This window comes from Ylistrum balloti, unplaced genomic scaffold (assembly GCF_031769215.1).
Source record: "Ylistrum balloti isolate Yb309-2 unplaced genomic scaffold, AGI_CSIRO_Ybal_v1 Utg369806, whole genome shotgun sequence".
In the NCBI taxonomy this organism is placed as follows: Eukaryota; Metazoa; Mollusca; class Bivalvia; order Pectinida; family Pectinidae; genus Ylistrum; species Ylistrum balloti.
Genome location: NW_026781981.1, coordinates 903,394 through 923,975, shown reverse-complemented (window position 1 = coordinate 923,975; position 20,582 = coordinate 903,394). Strand labels below are relative to the sequence as shown.

Here is a 20,582-nt window from a genome sequence, read left to right as displayed (position 1 = left end):
AAAATGTTGGGAAACAGCTGTTCTAATATCACAACAAGTTCGAAAATTGATTATGATAAAGAACTTCCATTGGATATATATATATCTTTATCATTCTACAAATTAGTCTTGTGAAATATTTCAACAATGATATATATTATCGATATTCATTCAATTTTAATAGGAAAACATAATACATGAATCGATTATATATCACACGTATATAAAATTTTGTCTTAAACGTTCGCTGTTTGAGGTTAGTAGCATCGCTGCAAGAGGTATCTGTGCATCATAACCTCACCTTCATCACAAACCATCAGCAAGCCGTCCCAACAGCAACAGATTACCTAAAGTATTGTCCTGTTGTGGCTGGTTCCTTTGGTAGAATACTTGAGGAAATATGTTTGGAATCAGATAATTAAAACCAGGGAACTGTGGATTGGTTGTGCCAGGGCCAACGGTCGGGCGCTGAATTTCTTTGATAGGACGTCCGGTGTAGCAGTCAAGTGTGTTGTTACTTTTCAGAACCAAGAGTGGTTCACATCCGTCAGATATGACAGTGCATAATGGCGGAGCGTATGTAGTCTCGTTTTGAACACCAAACCTTTAATAACGCAGAAACATAGACAAAAGTTATCACTCTGTCAGTGTCAGTTATTTGTATACATACTACTTAGTGCGTAAACATAAAATAATGACATATTAACAAACTATAGAACAGGTTATACAATGTTGAGAGTAAATGTATTTCGAATATCATTCCTATTACAAATATTACAGTATAAGTACTATTAAATATGTACTATAAAGAACTCTTTCCAATATCATATGGAGGAATTGTGTCTGCAGAATCATAATGATTCGATGATTCCAAATAATTTTTGACGTTCCAAGTAATAAAACGTTTTGACGTCAAACTGCCAATGTGAAAGAATTCATCAGGAGTACGTTTGTTTGTGCGAAGATAAAAAAAATATCTTACAATAGCCTCCGTTTCAAGTGAAATGAATGGAATTTGTCATGCATGTTGCTAATGGAAACCGAGAAATAATTCTATATATACCATTCACACCGTTAAAGTCATCAAAATCGCGACGCAATTTTAATGTAACCATCCCTAAGGGAATTTACAAGGATTGGGATTTTGGTATTAGATTTTCTGCCATAAAATCTACGAGAACATACCCGCAACACTGTATGAGACCATTGGTACACTTGCAGTCCATACATGCAGCTGTCCTGAACGAGGAGCCATCGAGGATGTCTAGTCCATTGTACTCACAAATAGGAATTTGTCGCCCGGACACTGGAAAGTGTAGAGACACATAATTAATTAATCTTAAAAAAGCGTCATAAAGTCAGGAGCCAACCAATCATCTAGTACAATATGTTTGTGTAAATAACATAGAGATTTCTAGAGCTAGATTACCAAATGGACCTTCTCGATTGCCTAATAGTAAATACTTTGGTTGTTAATCTATCTATATATATATATAGTGGATCTTAAAACAAAACTAAAGCCATCTGATGACAAAGTACAAAAAATCTTAGACCACCTGCAGCTTAGTTGATAATTATCATAATTATATTCATACTGATACCCTTATAGCATTATATCATATTTAAAAGTGGTTATGAAATGTTTATGTTTGGTCAAAATACTATCTTACCTTAAAACAATGTGTTAAATTTCGTACTATTAAAGTAATGTTGAGATGATAATAAAAAAATGCAGTTTACTAAAGCGACGATAGAAAAATACAGCACTTTCAAGTTTTTCAAGAACATACATATTTCAAAGCAAAAAAATCTGTTGTGCGTTAATGAGAAACAGCAGGTGTGCAAATGCTTAAACTACAAAACTGTTTTTATGGGTTTTTTTTCTTAAATTCAAATAGCCTTAGTAAATTCTTTTTCATTTATGTTCACAGTATCTTCCACTTTGACGTAGCCTCAGATGACACAATCTATTCGTCACCCACGCGATGTGCTTGTTATTTTCACGTCAGTTACTGTGACACGAGCGTATTACGTCGACATGTACAACAGTCTACAATAGTATAACGTATTTAGTGTGAATCAGCAGGTCCTCAGGTAACATATGAGAAAGATGACGTTACATGTTACGTGACCTAGGTAGTCACATTTTAAGGTATAGTTTGAATTTTCGGTAGAGCAAGTATACTATGTTGGTATTTTTTCTGTAATTTAACGCTTTTTTTTTCTTTTTTTTTATCTGTCTTGTGATTTTGTTTTTCTTCCATGTGTTAGATTACATAGGTTTGAGTGTATGTTTCCGTATGGTTCAATTTGTCTGCATCTCCAACCTATGGTATTTACATATCACAGTCGATTCGATATTCAAGGGCCTCTTCCCATTAGCAGGATTTTCGTGCGAGAAATCGTCAACTGACTGACAAACTCGTAACACAAGGGCTCAAAAGATGCATGTTGATAAAAATTATGGGGATGTTTTATGGTTTTTAAGTGAACTCGTTGAGAACTATTCTACTTCTTTGTATGACATGAAGGTTAGATCGTTCCGTTATTGTTTACCTTGTTCTCATTTTGGAACATGACACTACTTACTTAGATTGATCTAGATTTTCATTTAGTGGGCGTCGTCGATGAACCAGTTGACGATTACCCAACTGGTTTTATTATCCGTGTTCTTTTGCGTTAGTGCCTGTGTAAATAATTTTGTCCATACTTTACCCTAGTTTTACAGATCTGTGAATCGGGATTCTATTACCATGTCGATATTTTACCTGTTTTTGAATCTTTTTTTTTTGTCAAATATGCCACTACTATGTTGAGAACTTTTCTTCATTCGTAGTGAAATAATCCTATATTTTCCCTATAGGGACACATCCTTTTACCCACGACGACCATCACCTTTACTCGTTTATATATTTGGTACCATCGGGCTTCTTTCATTATTCTGGTGATTGTACAAAATACACACAGAGGAATGGCACATTAAAATACAAATTTAGAATTAGAATGCAGAATCAAACGAAGAGTTAGTTTTGTAAACACGGCTGTTTCGTTATTCTAAAATTCATCAGTGATTACTGTGGACTTTATTTCGACCTATATGTTGGAAAGGACTGAGGAAAATCTGAAGTGATCGACAGAAATGTAAAAAAAATTACATGGGAAGGTGTGCTAGCCCCATAATTCAATAACTTTCTTTATTTTTGTATACCTGATGATTTTAAAAGAACGACAAGTACATGTGTATGCTTTAAAAAGTTGCGTGCAGGTTACAGAAAACCTCGGGTGCTACATGCCCACCATCAGTGTCTACCGCCTTTAATCTCGGTAGTCGTACAAAAAATACAAAAAAAATAATACCTTCTTCATTTTATAAATATCAGAATTAGATAAATTAGAGTCAAACAATGAGCTTAACTGCATCCTACAGCTGTTTCGTCCTTCTAGGACTCGTTAGTGGTGCTACATCCTACAGCTGTTTCGTCCTTCTAGGACTCGTTAGTGGTGCTACATCCTACAGCTGTTTCGTCCTTCTAGGACTCGTTAGTGATGCTACATCCTACAGCTGTTTCGTCCTTCTAGGACTCGTTAGTGATAATAATTAACGGCTTAAATTTTGAAACTTATGAGGCATTTTAATCATAAGCTTGAATCGAAAATCTTGATTCTTTCCAAAAGGCATAAAAAGTGAAATTGATACAGAAAAGTTAGCACCACTTAAAATGTGTATGATATATACATGTCAAGATATTGTTGACTTGGAAACACTATTAATGTTTAGATTATTTGTTAGTTTTTTTATTTTTGTATCTTTTTTGTTGAAATTTTGTGTTTTGATTACTCTTACTCGATATATGGTACATTATTATCCAACAAATATTACGTATATCATAGACTGACTTAATATCCCATGAGTGTTTTAGAACATTGAATACAGATTATAACTCTTACATGACGCTAACATGTATTCAAGAGCATGATATTGTTAATGTTGAAGAATGGCATTATCGTCTCCGTATGATGACAATTGTTACAAAATAAACCTCAGATTGTAACAGAATGTACTCGAGCATGAATCTGAAAACGCTTTCATATATACATTTTTTAAAATTTATATCGATATCGATGATATCGATCATGTAATTATCACACTTTTTCTGCGTTGATAAGGAGAGCGGTAGATTGAGATTCCTGTCATATAACTCTCACAATTTGATTAAATTTCAGAAAATGTAGAATTGACAGTGAATATTCTTCGAGAAAAATCTTACATTTATCTTATATTTTCACCTACTCGGACTTCTAATGCTGGCCTTGATTTCCACTAAAATTCTCTGTAAGATGTAATTGAAATGGAATACTTTTGTCGAAAGTGTGCTCATCGAAAATTCATGATAGAGACATTTGTATGGATCTGACACACTAGCCTATACTTCCTGCTTTCTGTAATAGCCTTTTTAACGTATAAAATTCAGTTACAAGACGGCAAATAGCAGTGTGTCAGTAATTCATAGATATTCATTTGTCACCTCCATTAAACAAAAAACTGAAATAAAAACTTATCATCAACAATAAGAAATGTCCATGTGAAATAATTACCGACATTATTTTGAAACTATTTTATTTATTTATTTATTTATTTATTTATTTATTTGATATAAACAATAAATGCAATCAGTTACAGAAATCAGACATGCAATTAACTCGAGATACAAATTTAAGTACATTGAGAGCTTAGTATCATTTATATGCCTTTCAATTACTGAACATTGTGACTTAAACAATTTCAAGTGATTTCCTCTTAATAACGATAAATTATCCTGAGTTTGTTTACTTTTTATCAGTTTATATTGTTTTCTTGATAAACATTTAATACAGTCCTGTCCTGTACCACAATACAATGTATTACAACTCTTTAAATGAAACATATGTTATTAACGACTTTTAAAAGAATTGTCTTATTCCTGTCCCACAAATAAAGAAATATTCTAAAATGTGTTTGCTATATCCTACCTGTCTCATCGATACGCCCATTACGAGTGAAGCAGTATCCCTTGACAAGCGGCAGGAGCCCAATTAGGAAAAACATCCAAGTCACCGACATGCTTTAGACGATGTTAAAGATCTGAAGCTTGCACGACCTAAAAAAGTGAAAGATGTTTTCAGTTGTCCCAGCTTATATAGATACATATACAATGATAAATTCAGTGGTTATGGGGACCTTTGTAGCCTGGGCGTGGATCAAAACGTTATATAAGGATGTATGTTTATTAATGTTTGTCTCTGTAAACAAAGTATTTCATCGTGTGAGGCTCGGCTGTGACTCTCATTTGTGCGGTCGAGCTGCTCGCGGGGACACCACCACCACCTTGATGTGTTAGGGCACGAGGTCAGAGGTCGGTGGTATTGGTCACCATTGTCAATTGTGATAAAAAATTATGTATATTGTTTGTCTACATACGTTTGTTTCAATTTTTGTATTTTTTTTTTTTTCAAATAACTAACTTTTCGGAACGCGCTATGTCTTTTCTGTCTTACACATACACACATATAAAAATAACTTAATTATCTTATCAGTTCAGTTATTTCTATGTGATTGCATATCCATGTTATAGAAAATGTGTCATCAAGTAACTCTGTACATTTATTTAATGCAATGTCGCCCATATAATGTTTTGTCTACGTCACTAATGTACCCTGGAGCATTTATCATTGGCTGCGCGAGTCAGAAATCGATTATGATGTCATAAAATGGACAATGACGTTACGTAATGAATTAGAAATTACACAACAAGATGGAATGAGCAAACCTAAAACCAAGACGAGAATTAATAGTTTTACATTATCTATACTAATTATTTATACAACTTCCTCCTTCTCAGTATTACACAGGAGTTATCTCTCGGAAGTCTGCAAAATAAATGACGTCCATCGTTTTTAACGCCAACACAGGAGTGAAATCATTACACTTCATTATAAACAAATGTGCTCTTGTTTCAACGGAATTTTATCTTTAAATTTTGCTTTGAATTCACATTTCACGAACTATTTACTCTTATAAGATCAAATATAAAGACTGATTCAGAAAATATAACTGACATTTATTTCGTTTCTTTGTATTCTTAATATCTAATTACACGGAAAAAAGCTCAGTAAATATTATACATCTTAGACAAAGTACCTGGTACAGAGATAGACCGGAGGTAGCAATATGTCTTTACTCAGCCGGTACTGATATGGTTGGCGTAAGACGAAAAACATCCTGCATGTGTCACACGAGACAAATGAGGTATCTGAAATGGTCGAGGATGTAGATTTACTGACCCAGAAAACAGGTGTGCTTGAAAGTACAGGCCACAGTTGTTCAAAGTTACATGGATTTATAGTTGTAACCAGTAGGCCATGACAAAATTTAACTGTTGTTACTGAAAAAATAAAGACTTTCAAAGTAATATTGGCAAATATATCAATCTGACTTTTCTCAACAAATCTTATTCAGCAGTGAAATATTGGTGTTTCAAAAAATTAATAAACATAACCTCACTGGTTAATTCTAAAAAAGCATCGAGCCATAGCGGCCAGGTTTTCCATCGCCGCCATATTCAAGTATTGTACAAAAAGCACATACGTAAGCACAGTGATATTTAAACCAATTAAGGAAATAACGGCAAACTTTTCGAAAATATCAGCAAAAGAAAAAATTACACGGAAATCCATGGAAAACTACACAGAGAACAAGACAGTGTTTCGGAAGTGTTAGGGTCTTCTGCTTCATAGACGATACCCACCATACAATTGTTTCAAGCATTATGACGAATATCAAATTAATAACTTTGGTAAGGTGGTAGGTTTGTATTTGTATATATAAATATATATATATTTGTATTTTTTTTTTTTTTTTTTTTTGTAATTCTATAAAAATGGGTATCAGCCAAGCGATTGATCGGTTTCATTTACATTTTTGGCTGAAACCAAGCAAATGGATAGGCGTGCGCATAATTACATTTCTCGACCTTTTGATACAGACGTAACAAGCATGAACAGCTTTCCACTAAGCTGTGTGATAAGCGTAACAATTTCAATAGCCCTATTGTAAATTGTCCATTTCTCGATAGCAACATCCCTGCATCCCAGCCTATGGTGTTTACTTGTCGCAGCTTGGTCCCATTTTCAATGGCCTGCTCTCATTATGACGATTTCCGTGCAAAGAATCGTGGACTGACGAAAAAACTCGTCACACTGGATTTCAAAAGATGCAGGCTGTTAAAAGTTAAGGGGAAGTTATACGTTCGTCACAGTGACCTAATTGACAAATATTCTATTTCTTTGTACGAACATGAAGCTGGACGTGTTTGATGATCGTAACTCTGCCTATTCCGCTGTTAAATACATGTACCTTGCTCTCATTTGAGAACTTGACATTAGTTACTTGGACTGACCAGAAGCAAAAGACACTTACTCTTCCGGAACATCTGGTCTTATTCTTAATGTACTTTTTCAATGTCTTTTTGTAAATCTTTCTTTTGTTCGTAATTTGCCCTACTTTTATTAATTTTAATACATATTCTGATTATGTTGACATGTAGATACTTTCTTGTTTTTTTGCTATGGCATATTCCAGACAATCACCGGGAATATATATGGGCCTTGTTGCACTATATGTACTATGTGTATTATGTACCGATACATCTACTATCACGTGTAGCAACACTTCAGGAAATGAATTGTGACTAGCACATGTACCTCGACAGCAACGGTAGACTAGTTGTACTTGTAAATGTCAAAAGCGACTATTTTGAATTTCGAACAGCTTATGCCTTGAAATTTAACACAGTACGGAAGAGAAAGAAATGATATGGCTGAAATCTACACATTTTTTTATATGTATTGACAGATTGGAACAAGAAAACCTGTTAAAAACGTTTACTCAAACAACAGGAAGTCAATTATAGAAATTATTCAAAAGACCAGTCAAAAGGTATTAACTGAAAACTTACTTCAGTTACAAAGTAATAGAACCCTGGAACTCACTGCCAGAGGAAGTTATCAACCGCTTTAAATTTGGACTAAACCAGCACTGGAAAATCATCCACACAAATCCAAATCATTTGTCATGTACTTAATTAGCGGAATACCTGGCATTCCTCCTTTATAGATTTTACCAATACATACTGTACGTGTTAAGAAATTTAATACATGAGGACTCTTTGTGATATTTGAATGCCTCATAATATAGAGGAAACAGAAATATTGTAAAACTTCATTGCTACACTGACTTACATATAGTCCGTGCATTAACTTTTCACACAGCGGAACCAACCCATAGGGAAATGTCATCATAGCGATGCATGTAAAAAGTCATTGTCATTAGACAGGACTGGATTTCAGCGAGACAGCTCAGTGACCCAGTTATTCAGAAATTGCTAACCTAATTAAACCTGATTAGCATCCACCGCCTATCCGAAGCATGCATGAAGTGAATCGGTTTATAATGCGTTGATGTCATGGATACAGGCCAAATTAATGTCTAGTCTTATTTGTAGTGTCGTTATTAGTGTGAAGTTGTTTCCTGCCTTAGGATATACATATAAAAAACAGCTTGTATGTTTTTGCTTGTTCCTTACTCATCACTCCACATGTAAATGACGCATTGATAAACAAACAAAAAATTTTAGAGATATCTTGGCACCCACCTTCCTACAAAATTCGTAGTCTGTGTTAAGTATATGGGCGTCCAATTTCGTTCAAAATCCAGTCTATGGGGGCTCATGTTCTTACATTTAGGAGCATGCTCTTTTATTTTTCTTGGATTTGTTTATATTGGTTATGTTAACCCGTGAATCAGTCAATTTGAAGAATGATCTACCTCGTTTTATCTACCGTCAACTTTTATATATAGGCCTCTGACACAATATATGTGAAATTCAAGATGGCTGCCCGGTATCAAGTCAAATTTCGGTATCAATTTTGATGAACAACTAGGGAACCATTAAAGTGACTCTACCATTACAAAAGACATTTGATGACGAGCTATCAAGTACTGGTCAAGAAATACTAGCAAACTTCGACATACTGATAAATCCGACATACCTAGGAAGATTTGACATAATATTATGTGATGATGGTAGAATTTAACAGAAGTTCTGTTTAGGTACTGGCAGTGAAAAAACAGCTCTACAAATGTTATGCATTGGAAAATTACCTGGTATTACCTTTGAGGCTTTGTGTATTAACTATACATGACACACAGCTATAGAATGACGCTCCTTCATATCAGCTTTAATGGGTCATTTTATTCTTACATTCTCCAACGAATGACAACATCTGATGCCTTCTAATACTGATATTGTTAAGCTGAAACAAAACGGCTACAACACCATGGGGATACATTTCTAGTTTCCCTTCCTGGACTGAGCAAGTAATGTTACCAGCATACCCGAGACCACCAACCTGGCAAGGTCCGGACATTCTTGTGCTGATACTGTCATCATATATAAAACAACATCTATTGCTTTTTAACTTCATCTTTAATCTCAGTGATATTTCAGAAACAACTTAATAAACATACAAATCCCATAAACTGTATAGATATTTATTTCAACTGTTGACAAATCAACAAAAGCACTTACTGAAACATCTAGATTTTTGTTGTCCAGCAACACTGCACTGACAGACAATGAAAACAGATTATTTAAGAATACATAGCACCTTAATGAACATGTTTTGGCGTGTCATTCAAAAGGCAAATATGAATTAGTTGATCAGTCTGCTGATAAATGATTTATACTAACAGACTTTTGTATACAGAGATATACTACACTTTCTATATTATAGTAACAGCTAATGGCAGACTTTGTATCCATAGTAACACTCAATGACAGACTATGTGAACTATTGTAACAACTAATGACAGACTTTGTATCGACAGTAACACCTAATGACTGACCTTGTATACTATAGTAACACCTAATGGCAGACTTTGTATATTATAGTAACACCTAATGACAGACCTTGTATACTATAGTAACACTTAATGACAGACTTTGTATACTATAGTAACACTTAATGACAGACCTTGTATACTATAGTAACACCTAATGACAGACCTTGTATACTATAGTAACACCTAATGACAGACTTTGTATATTATAGTAACACCTAATGACAGACCTTGTATACTATAGTAACACTTAATGACAGACCTTGTATACTATAGTAACACTTAATGACAGACCTTGTATACTATAGTAACACCTAATGACAGACCTTGTATACTATAGTAACACCTAATGACAGACTTTGTATACTATAGTAACACTTAATGACAGACCTTGTATACTATAGTAACACCTAATGACAGACTTTGTATACTATAGTAACACCTAATGACAGACCTTGTATACTATAGTAACACCTAATGGCAGACTTTGTAAATTATAGTAACACCTAATAACAGACCTTGCATACTATAGTAACACCTAATGACAGACTTTGTATGCTGTAGTAACACCTAATGACAGACCTTGTATACTGTAGTAACACCTAATGGCAGACTTTGTATACTATAGTAACACTCAATGACAGACTTTGTATACTATAGTAACACTCAATGACAGACCTTGTATACTATAGTAACACCTAATGACAGACTTTGTATACTATAGTAACACCTAATGACAGACCTTGTATACTATAGTAACACCTAATGGCAGACTTTGTAAATTATAGTAACACCTAATGACAGACCTTGCATACTATAGTAACACCTAATGACAGACTTTGTATACTGTAGTAACACCTAATGACAGACTTTGTATACTGTAGTAACACCTAATGGCAGACTTTGTATACTATAGTAACACTCAATGACAGACTTTGTATACTATAGTAACACTCAATGACAGACCTTGTATACTATAGTAACACCTAATGACAGACTTTGTATACTATAGTAAAACCTAATGACAGACCTTGTATACTATAGTAACACCTAATGACAGACTTTGTATACTATAGTAACACCTTATGACAGACCTTGTATACTATAGTAACACCTAATGACAGACATTGTATACTATAGTAACACCTAATGACAGTCCTTGTATACTATAGTAACACCTAATGACAGACTTTGTATACTATAGTAACACCTAATGACAGACATTGTATACTGTAGTAACACCTAATGACAGACCTTGTATAATAAAGTAACACCTAATGACAGACTTTGTATACTATAGTAACACCTAATGACAGACCTTGTATACTATAGTAACACCTAATGACAGACCTTGTGTACTATAGTAACACCTGATGACAGACCTTGTATACTGTAGTAACACCAAATGACAGACCTTGTATACTGTAGTAACACCAAATGGCAGACCACTACCACTTGCACTAATATGAGCAGATCTTTGGATAGCTTGATAAACTTATAGACAAAGTTCATTTTGAGAGTCAACTTGAAAGTGGAATTCACTATATTTTTTAGCAGACAGACCCCTGGAATGTGAAACATACTACATCATTTTTGTATTGTTTATTATTGCACATGTTTAGACACCACTCATTAAGAGATCACTTTAAAATGAGGCATCTTATATTGACAGACCAAATATCTCATTTACTGAGAAGGTTGAGCTACTTCTGAAGTGATCTGTTACAATACATCTCCAAAGAAATCCAATTGCAACAACCCAAGGAGCATCTAGTGATCAGCTGAGAGTCAACTCAAAGCGCCACCTAGTGATCAGTTTGTAGATAACTCCAAGGACCATCATTGATTGGTTGAGTGAAAATGTCAAATAGTATTTGCATCAGGTGTTGAAAAGCAATGGAAAATCTCGCTTAGAGAATACATTTAAGGACATTTCTCAGGAAATCACCTCACTCATAATACATAGAAATACCTAGTAACAGAGATATTGAATTATTCCAAAATACATTTTTATCCTTTAGATATAATGTATGGCACACTTGAACACAAAATTTCACTGACAAAATTCAGGAAAAAGTGTTCACCACTTGCACTTGCCCTTATCAACCTTTGTACAGGAAGATTTCACACTTCCTGTTAGTGTTTCCCTGCTAAGATAATGATGTGAATTTGAGAGAATCCCTTTTCTTGAGGAGTTTGCGTGTCTGTGCCGCTACATATTCCTTTCTGGCAGGGCTTATTCGCAGCTCTAAAATGTTCTTAAGTTTTGACACTATTTCCATGGCAACCTCTGCATCAGCCTCAAAATCATGGTGCTTGTAGTCATGGTTACTCAAATGTGTCAATCGGAATATACACTTTCCTGAATAACAGAAATATGTGAAAAAAATTGTTACTAGTTTTCTGATCATTAGTTATCAAATCATGTATTCATTTTGTATACATAAGAAACCATGCTTCAAAGAGCTTCATTCGTATAACCAATCCAAAATCTTCATGCAGGAATTAAAAATCTGCAGCAAATGTTTCAATACTGTCGGTAGTATCTGTTGTAAATACTATCCTCACAAAAAAACGGATTTTATTTAAGCACTTAAAATGCTACTAAAACTTTACCTGTAATTTTTTCTTCTATTATATCACAGGAGGCAATGCTATCAGCATCGTAAGTGACAGCCTTCTGTCGGAATATGCGCCCTGTACCTTTACTGGCAACAGGATCAATCTCCACCTTTTCCCCGCTTACTCCTACAATGTCAAATACCACCATTACATTGGCGTTAATGGACACATAGATGAAGAAAATTACAACATTTAGACTGCAATATATGACTTATCAAGATCATTACAGCTCATTCAATACTTCATTTGACTTTACATAAAGTGTTTCCCTCCCCCTTTTTTTCATGAAATTTAAGAATCGAAAGATATAAAGGCAAGAGGAATATTATTACTTATTTTCTATTTTCTGATTTTACGACCCCGCTGAAGACAATGACTTCTAAACAAACTAAACATCTCTTGGTCCAGAGTTTTTGAACCAGACAGTGGTTATTAACCAAACTGAACTTATGGGCTGGCTTGGAGTTTATGAACCAGAAATGAGTTAATATTCACCAAGCTAAACCTCTGTGTTGGTTTAAAGTTATTTAACCAAGCCAGAGTGAGTACTGGCCTCTACTTTGGCCCATAGTTTATGAACCAAGAGAGCGTGAATACATACAAAGCTAAACCTCAGTGTTGACACAGAGTTCATCAACAGTGAATACTTATTATCAAGCTAAACCTCTTGTTTGACTCGGAAGTAATGAAAAAGGAAACAGTGATTATTTACAGAGTTATACTTGTGCAATGACTCCGAGTAATTATCAACCAAAATAATGTGAACTCTTACTGAGCTGAACCTGTGTGCTTGTAATGAGTTTGTGATCTAGGAGACAGTGAATACTTACCCAGCTGTACCTCTGTGTTGGCTCTGAGTTTATGTACCAGATTAACAATGTAACTTTTGTACTGATGACTAGTGAGTGATTCAGCCATAGCAGACATGTCTCCTTCCTCCTCGTGTACCTCCTCACCCCGAGTACCTATGTAGATAATTCTAAGATTGTAACTAACAATTTTAACAACATAACTGTACATACTGAAAAGGCTTTTTTCTAATGGCTAAGTTTTTACCAAATGCTTGATACATAATGGATTTATCAATGGTGGAAATCATAAAATGGACTATTACTATTTTTTTATTTTAAAAGTATTGTTTGTTTGAAGTTTTATTCCATCTGAAATACTGTGTTATAGGGATATCAATATACATACAAATATTGTGCAAGAGGAAATAACTCTATCCAGAAATAATGTGTTAGGGAGGATAGATATATCCAAATATATTGTATAAGGGGAGATAATTATACAAAGAAATGCTGTGTTAGGGGAAATCAATATACACATAAATACTGTTAGGGGAGATCAATATACACATAAATACTGTGTTAGGGGAGATCAATATACACATAGATACTGTGTTAGGGGAGATCAATATACACATAGATACTGTGTTAGGGGAGATCAATATACACATAGATACTGTGTCAGGGGAGATCAATATACACATAGATACTGTGTCAGGGGAGATCAATATACACATAGATACTGTGTCAGGGGAGATCAATCAACATAAATACTGAATCAGGGAAATAAATATACCAAATAGTACTGTGTAAGGAGAGATAGATATGCTCAGAAAGATTTTATTCTAAGCAGCTATTGATATATAATGACAGATTCTTGAAATTTCTGAAAGGAATGGATTGTTCAAGATTTTTTTTACAAAACATCAACCTACTGTGTTTTCTAACTAGACAAAATTCCATGGTGTCCATATTTGCCAATGTCGCGTCTAAATCCACAGCTACTCCTGGCTCTGTCTGTTTCTCTAGGTTGTAACTCTGGCCTATATTGTAAAGTAAAACATTACTGACAATGAAACAATCTCTAGGAATAGTCACGTTACAAATTAAAGCATGTACATCCCGGCACAAGCAATTTCAGCCAGAAATGTTTGCACAGATTTACAGTCTTTTAAAATGATCAAGGAAAATCTGTTTAACCTGTTAATTACTTGTTAAGTTAAGCAAATCATGCTGATCACATCAGCCATTATTGTTTTGCAGACTATTTAGGAGTTACATAGACAATTATATTACAGTACATTACAGTGCAAGTTGACACAGTACCTGGCCTGATTTTCACCTTCCTCCTCTTCAGGACTCTCTGAAGGATATCTTTCATTGGAATATCCATGCCTTCCATCTGGAACTTGTTGAATCCTCGATGTGGCACATAGCTACACATTTTCAAAAAAATGACTTACTATACAAAGTAAGATATACATTTAATTCATGCAATAAAACCAATCAAAATTCTCAAATAGTAAGGTAGTTTATGGCATCAGAGTGACAAAAAAACATTACAAATGCAACTTCTCTATTCTTATAACTATTTTTGACGATAGAAAAAGCAAGGTGACAAATTATAACACTATTTAACAAAACGATAATATGTACCATTGAGTTTACAATCAGTAAAGAATCGTAGAAGTAGGAACTCTGATAAAATTGTTCTGAAGATCAAACAAGTTATTTCAGTATAAACCAAGTTTAACAGAAAACATTTTATAAGACTGAAACTGATGATATCAACACACGTATAACAAAAATTATGACATGGAGTTAGAATTGTTAAAATACATGTACACTGTAAGATTTGAATATCCTTAAAAGATCGTTTCTGAAGCATATACATGTATCAGTTTAAGGTTCCTCTAGAAATAAAACCAAACTTTTTCTTCCAAGTTTGAAATGTATACATAATTATATGATTGTGACGGGAGTTAAAATTTTGTTAATATGAGATATATTTTGTTACAACTGATTTTAAATGGTTAACCTAATATCGATGTTTAACTTACACTGTGACTACTAGAGAAGCCTTGGACAAAGTCTGAGTAGGTATGTTTTTTTCCACTAATGCCAGCTTTGCAAAACCAAATTTTGATACAGGCTCTCTTGGATCAAGACTAGGAAAGTCCATGTCGACCTCCCCATCATCCTCAGCTATATGGAGGGAATACATCTCAATGTTCTCACTGTACAAAAGTCAATCAATTCACATGTTATAGCAGAGGCCGGAAATCTATAGAGAATAACCTAACAGTTTCATGCAGTTACAATGGAAATTGAATTAAATCAGTTGTTGAAAAGCTAAGAACAACAACAGTAAAGTGTTATGTCAACAGTATTTAAAGTATTTAAGTGCACGTCATGGAATACTTACCCAGTATAAATGAAGTGATTGAAAAAATTCTAAATGTAATTGAAAATGTCAAGGGATTACCTTTTGGTGGTAGAAAGTTTGTATTCACTATCATTCTTCATTTTATATTCCAATGACAAAGAAAATTATAATCAATCTCCTTACTTAACGAAAAACTACTAATAAATTAGAAAATAAAAACTTATTTCAATCCCTCTCCAGCTCCAAATTTTGATGACGTTTATCAATTTAGTTCATAAATTACAAGAAGCTATCTCCCAGCTAACATACTGGTGACATCCAACTCTTGGTACAAACTAAAAACAGCTTAATTTTTTTTGGCCATGGAAAATAAAGAATTGAAGTATACATACCTGTAAGAAGAGGGGAAGGGAACTAACAAAACTAGAAAATGATAAATGATTAATTTGTATGGTGTGAGAGACTTACTTGAGCTTTGGTTCTTTGCCTTCATTTGTATACTGCCAGCATATGAGACCTATTAGCTCCTGTATCTTGGTCATGACCACACACACTACAGGCATTGGGTAGGGACGGTCAGCAGGGCCGGCCATCGTCAAAAAAATATCTATCTTTCTGGAGTGGACACCTGCACTAGCCTTTTCAAATATAGTTAGATTAAGTAGAATTAAGAAATATGACATCAGAACTCAGTCTTATTCCATGATAAAAGTTAATGTCATCACTGAACTTTACAAAAAAACAACTTTATATCTGATATTTTGATAATGGAATATGAAATAAAACTCAGCAATGCTGAATAAGGCTTACTCGTCCATCAAACTTGAGGTAATCTAGAAAGGGGTTGTCCAAGTCACTGGACGACATTCCTAACTGCTCTGTGAGTTTGGATTGTTTTGGTACAGACATTGGAGACTCAGCATTCTCAGACAAGGACTTCTTCTCAAACAGATGACCACGATCTTCCACTGAGGATAAACCACATTAATTAGAATGAGTTAAAAGGACATTTAGGTTCAGGTGGAATATGATTTTCTGACCAGACAATTAGGAAAAAATACATCAATTACATACCATTATAGTTGAGAGCTGCATCTCTCCAGGGAATGTTCTTTACTTTACGTTGGCTCCGTTTTTCTTTCTTCATGCGTTCCAGTCTCTGAGCTGTGTTGGATCTTAATCTGTGACCTAAATTCAAATAAAATCCTCTAATTTAATTGAAAAAAGAAAACAAAATCATCATTCTAAAGACAATCCATTTCTTTTGATGACATCAATACCAAGTGATTCTCCTCAAATGTGGAGGTTGACAGAACTGCTGTAGTCATATGTCTCCATCACATAGTAGTGTATGTTATTATGGGTGCACCATAGAAGTAAGGCATTGATGACATAAGCATGCCTGGATATACATTTGTAGGTGATACTGTATAAATTATCAGTGATTTTAGTAACTTAAACATTTGAGTTCTGGACTCATGCTTTTCCTTTGAGAACCCACCTTATCTCTTTGTAACAGGACCTATCAAAATTTTGGAAATGATGCTTATGAGAAAAAAAAATCATACAAAAAAAAACATTAAAGTCAGCCAAATCATAGAAGGTTGTAACATACCATGGAACGCTAAACATTGGTATGTCATCAGTCATATTACAGAACTTATCTAAGTAGGGTAGATGTTGTAAAACAAGTGAACATAATAATAATCAAAGTGTTAGATAGGACGTGAAAAATCTCATTGAACAATGTAGTAGAATATTGTGGTCAACAAGGTCAAAAGCCTTTCTAAAATCAGTGTACATTACACCAACTAGATGGCATTTATCCATCTCTTCATACCATCTATTAGTTACTGCTGTTAATGCAGTCTGACAGGAATGCATACATCTACAACCAGACTAATTGTCAATGAGTAAATACATATATACCGCGAGACACTACATATATATGATCAGTCAAAGTAGTAGAGGAGAGGTCAAATTACCAGTACATACCAGGATAACCCATGTCAGGCATGATGTCATACGACCCAGAAGACAGTTCCATATCTGAGGATTCCATCCCACTATCGTCAGCACTTGATGGGTCAGATCTAGTAACATATATCAACATCATGAAACAAGCTGGATAAAATGTTCTTTTGTCTTATAAATTGTGTTCCAAACTTGACCTTTATTTTCAAGTACATCAATATCATGAATCATCCTAGTTCCAAGGCGTATCTAGATCTTTATCAAGATAGTAAATGCCAGCTGATGCTATGCAGACATATCTACAGTAAAATGTTGATTTTTATATCTTGAAACCATGGCAATGCAACCTACTTGCTGGTCTGTTTTCTTTCGTTGTTGTCATTTTCATCTGTCTCTAAGACAATTTCACACATCCCTGTGTCATCACTGGTGATGAAGCAATTCCTAATGTGAGTAATAAGGAAGCCAGCATCGTCCATCATTGCCATTCTGATTGGTTTTAAGTGTTAAATCAATCTTCCACACTAAGTTTTCAGAACATACAAATATGTACAGAAGCAATCTTCAATCACCTCGTCTCGTTTGATCTGAAATCATAGTAAAATATTTATTTGAAAATAGATTGTAAGCATATAAGTCGGCAATTTCAAACAAGACAGAACAATATAAATAGTATGGTAAATTTAATGTGCACATTCATCCTCTCACATACATATAATCCATTTATATCTTTATGTCTGTGTCTCATGTGTTACAATTATGTATGTTACAAGATACCAGGTACTTTGAATTGGCATCCCTAGCCTGAGTTTGCCTTGGAATCACATTCTCACTTTACATGATCTTAAGAGGCTGACTAAGAATACATTACAGGAACAGGTGGAAAATAAATGACTTTGGGCATAAGACAAAACCTACGTGAAAACATATATAAGTTCAACATGGTTAAATGTACGACAGTCTGGTTTGTATCCAACAGGAAACATCATACCTCCAGTGTTAGTCATATATAATCTGAATCATTCTTACATTCCTTTGACTTTTCTACATGGGCTTGGAGTCCATCAACTCCAAGCCGATACATATAAGTTGATGTAACATAAGAATAATTTCGACTAATATATAAATAATTTGATGCTTGATCTCCACTGGCTGCCCGTCTCTTGACAGATTAAAGGATGTCTTTCTGGTCATGATGTTCAAAATAATTCACAACAAAACACAAATCAATAAAAATCTTTATCTGACAATATAGACCAGACATACACATCACCTCTTTTAAAGTACTGCTCTGTGAAACTGACTTAAGACCCTTCGTCCATAGAACTAAAGCAGACAGGAGTACCTAATGAGTGTCCAGGGAGGAAGGAGTGTAATGGGACTCTTTCAGCACCAGCAGTGTTATTAACAAATCTTTTTGCATTACACACTTTACAACAATGTCCGACAACTTGCACAAAATTGTTCTGACTGACGGGCTAAAATGCACTGATGAAGTAAAATGTTGAACAAGCACAACTCTTTCCAAATAATTCACAATTATATCTCCTTCTTTACATGCAAACACTGGTCTTTTATATGTACTATATTGTCATGATACTCAGTGTGTTAGAACTGTGCTGGAGAACATGTACATGTACAGTAGATGGTTAACGACACTGCTGGTGGACATTTAGTCCTCCGAGCTCGAGATTTGCCGTGATCTGCATGCTACATATCAATTTATTCGATCTGTAGCACAGTTGATATTATAATCATGTACAATACGTTGTTCTAAATTTGTTTTATATATTAGTTTAATTCATTGTTTGACTCTACTGTATCTAACTCTAAATTTGTATTAAAGGATTATTCACGTTTTTCGTATAATCCTGGAGAACTGTCAAAATGCCCCTCCAACAGACACTGTCAAACATCTGATATAAATGAGTCCCAATTGCAAGGAGGGATCCCAAAAGGGGAGTCCCAAAAAGGATTATCACCAAACAACAGCAAATCCCATTCTGTTAGTAACGACATTTGCATGGGACTTTTAAAAGAATAACAATATATTGAATATATAACGAAAACATTACACGTTAATATCGGGTGGTCTACTCTGTGTAAACACCTGATTTTAAAAAAAATTACCCTTCATTTTCTGGTTTTCGGTGCAGATTATCTAGCCGGAAGTCCAAAGTCGTTGTCTAATATTTAAAGCGGAAAAATTTTGTTGTACTAATTACAGTCCAGCACTGCCTGGAATTCTCTGGCTGTCCGAACCCGTTCGTGAACCATATATTGACTGCTAGGCTGTTATTTGCACCTCTGTAAAGTCGAGATTGTCTTATACGCAAAATATTAACGACGTCAACACAATAGTCAACGTATAGTGCAAAACTATGGGAAATTGTCCGAGATATGGGTACAAGAATAGGCAGTCGAAACAATTTGCTATAAATCTTGTTATTTGCAATACCGAGACCACCACGGCTTTTATTTCTATTCTCATATATAAATAAATCCACCTTGAATACGCATATATGAATAAAATTGATATCTTTATCCAGAAATGATGAGAAAATACCCAACAATGATTGTAAATCATCGATATCGCAACAATTCGCTCGCATCTTGTTATTTTGCAATACTAGGACCATCGGGCTTTTATCTTTATTCATCTATTACTAAATCTGTATTGTCTTTATTTACCCTCCTGCGAATGTACGTGAATAAAAATAAAAGCCCTGGCGGTCCCGATATTGCGAATAACAAGACGCAAGCGCTTTGTCGCGATATCGATTATTTCAAATGGTAATAATTCGTTTTATTTTTATAATTATGTTAATTATTTTTGGTTTATGATATTCATTTTATTCACATAAATAAAAAATGATACAGAACTAACTATATGTGG

The 20,582-nt window shown here is 34.3% G+C and overlaps 2 protein-coding genes across 3 annotated transcripts; both read right to left on the bottom strand.

Annotated features, from left to right (window-relative positions):
• Positions 1-285: 285 nt before the first annotated feature.
• On the bottom strand, positions 286-5,080 carry LOC132544631 (uncharacterized). The gene is made up of 3 exons (XM_060208250.1): positions 4,990-5,080; positions 1,165-1,285; positions 286-583 (listed from the first exon to the last, which is right to left on the bottom strand). The coding sequence occupies exons 1-3, from the start codon at positions 5,078-5,080 to the stop codon at positions 286-288; spliced, it is 510 nt and encodes a 169-aa protein (XP_060064233.1).
• A 4,474-nt stretch (positions 5,081-9,554) lies between these two features.
• Positions 9,555-19,852, bottom strand: LOC132544652 (target of rapamycin complex 2 subunit MAPKAP1-like). 2 transcript variants are annotated; one of them, XR_009554009.1, is made up of 13 exons: positions 19,817-19,852; positions 18,038-18,273; positions 17,708-17,805; positions 16,787-16,900; positions 16,523-16,680; positions 16,181-16,350; positions 15,387-15,563; positions 14,653-14,762; positions 14,262-14,369; positions 13,369-13,503; positions 12,533-12,664; positions 10,615-12,278; positions 9,555-10,518 (listed from the first exon to the last, which is right to left on the bottom strand). XR_009554009.1 is itself a non-coding variant. In XM_060208276.1 (12 exons), the coding sequence occupies exons 2-12, from the start codon at positions 18,172-18,174 to the stop codon at positions 12,067-12,069; spliced, it is 1,551 nt and encodes a 516-aa protein (XP_060064259.1). In that variant the 5' UTR covers positions 18,175-18,273; positions 19,817-19,852; the 3' UTR covers positions 9,555-12,066. The 2 variants fall into 2 exon arrangements, 1 of the variants encoding a protein (XP_060064259.1); XM_060208276.1 differs by having other exon boundaries at positions 9,555-12,278.
• Positions 19,853-20,582: the final 730 nt, after the last annotated feature.

Coding starts and splice junctions, on each gene's coding strand:
- LOC132544631 (XM_060208250.1), bottom strand. CDS start 5,080: ATGTCGGTGACTTGGATGTTTTTCCTAATTGGGCTCCTGCCGCTTGTC. Junction 1,286..4,989: donor TGGGCGTATCGATGAGACAG/GTAGGATATAGC, acceptor TACACTTTCCAG/TGTCCGGGCGACAAATTCCT. Junction 584..1,164: donor GGTCTCATACAGTGTTGCGG/GTATGTTCTCGT, acceptor GCGTTATTAAAG/GTTTGGTGTTCAAAACGAGA.
- LOC132544652 (XM_060208276.1), bottom strand. CDS start 18,174: ATGGCAATGATGGACGATGCTGGCTTCCTTATTACTCACATTAGGAAT. Junction 12,665..13,368: donor CAACACAGAGGTACAGCTGG/GTAAGTATTCAC, acceptor TTGACATTGTAG/GAGTAAGCGGGGAAAAGGTG. Junction 12,279..12,532: donor AATAGAAGAAAAAATTACAG/GTAAAGTTTTAG, acceptor TCTGTTATTCAG/GAAAGTGTATATTCCGATTG.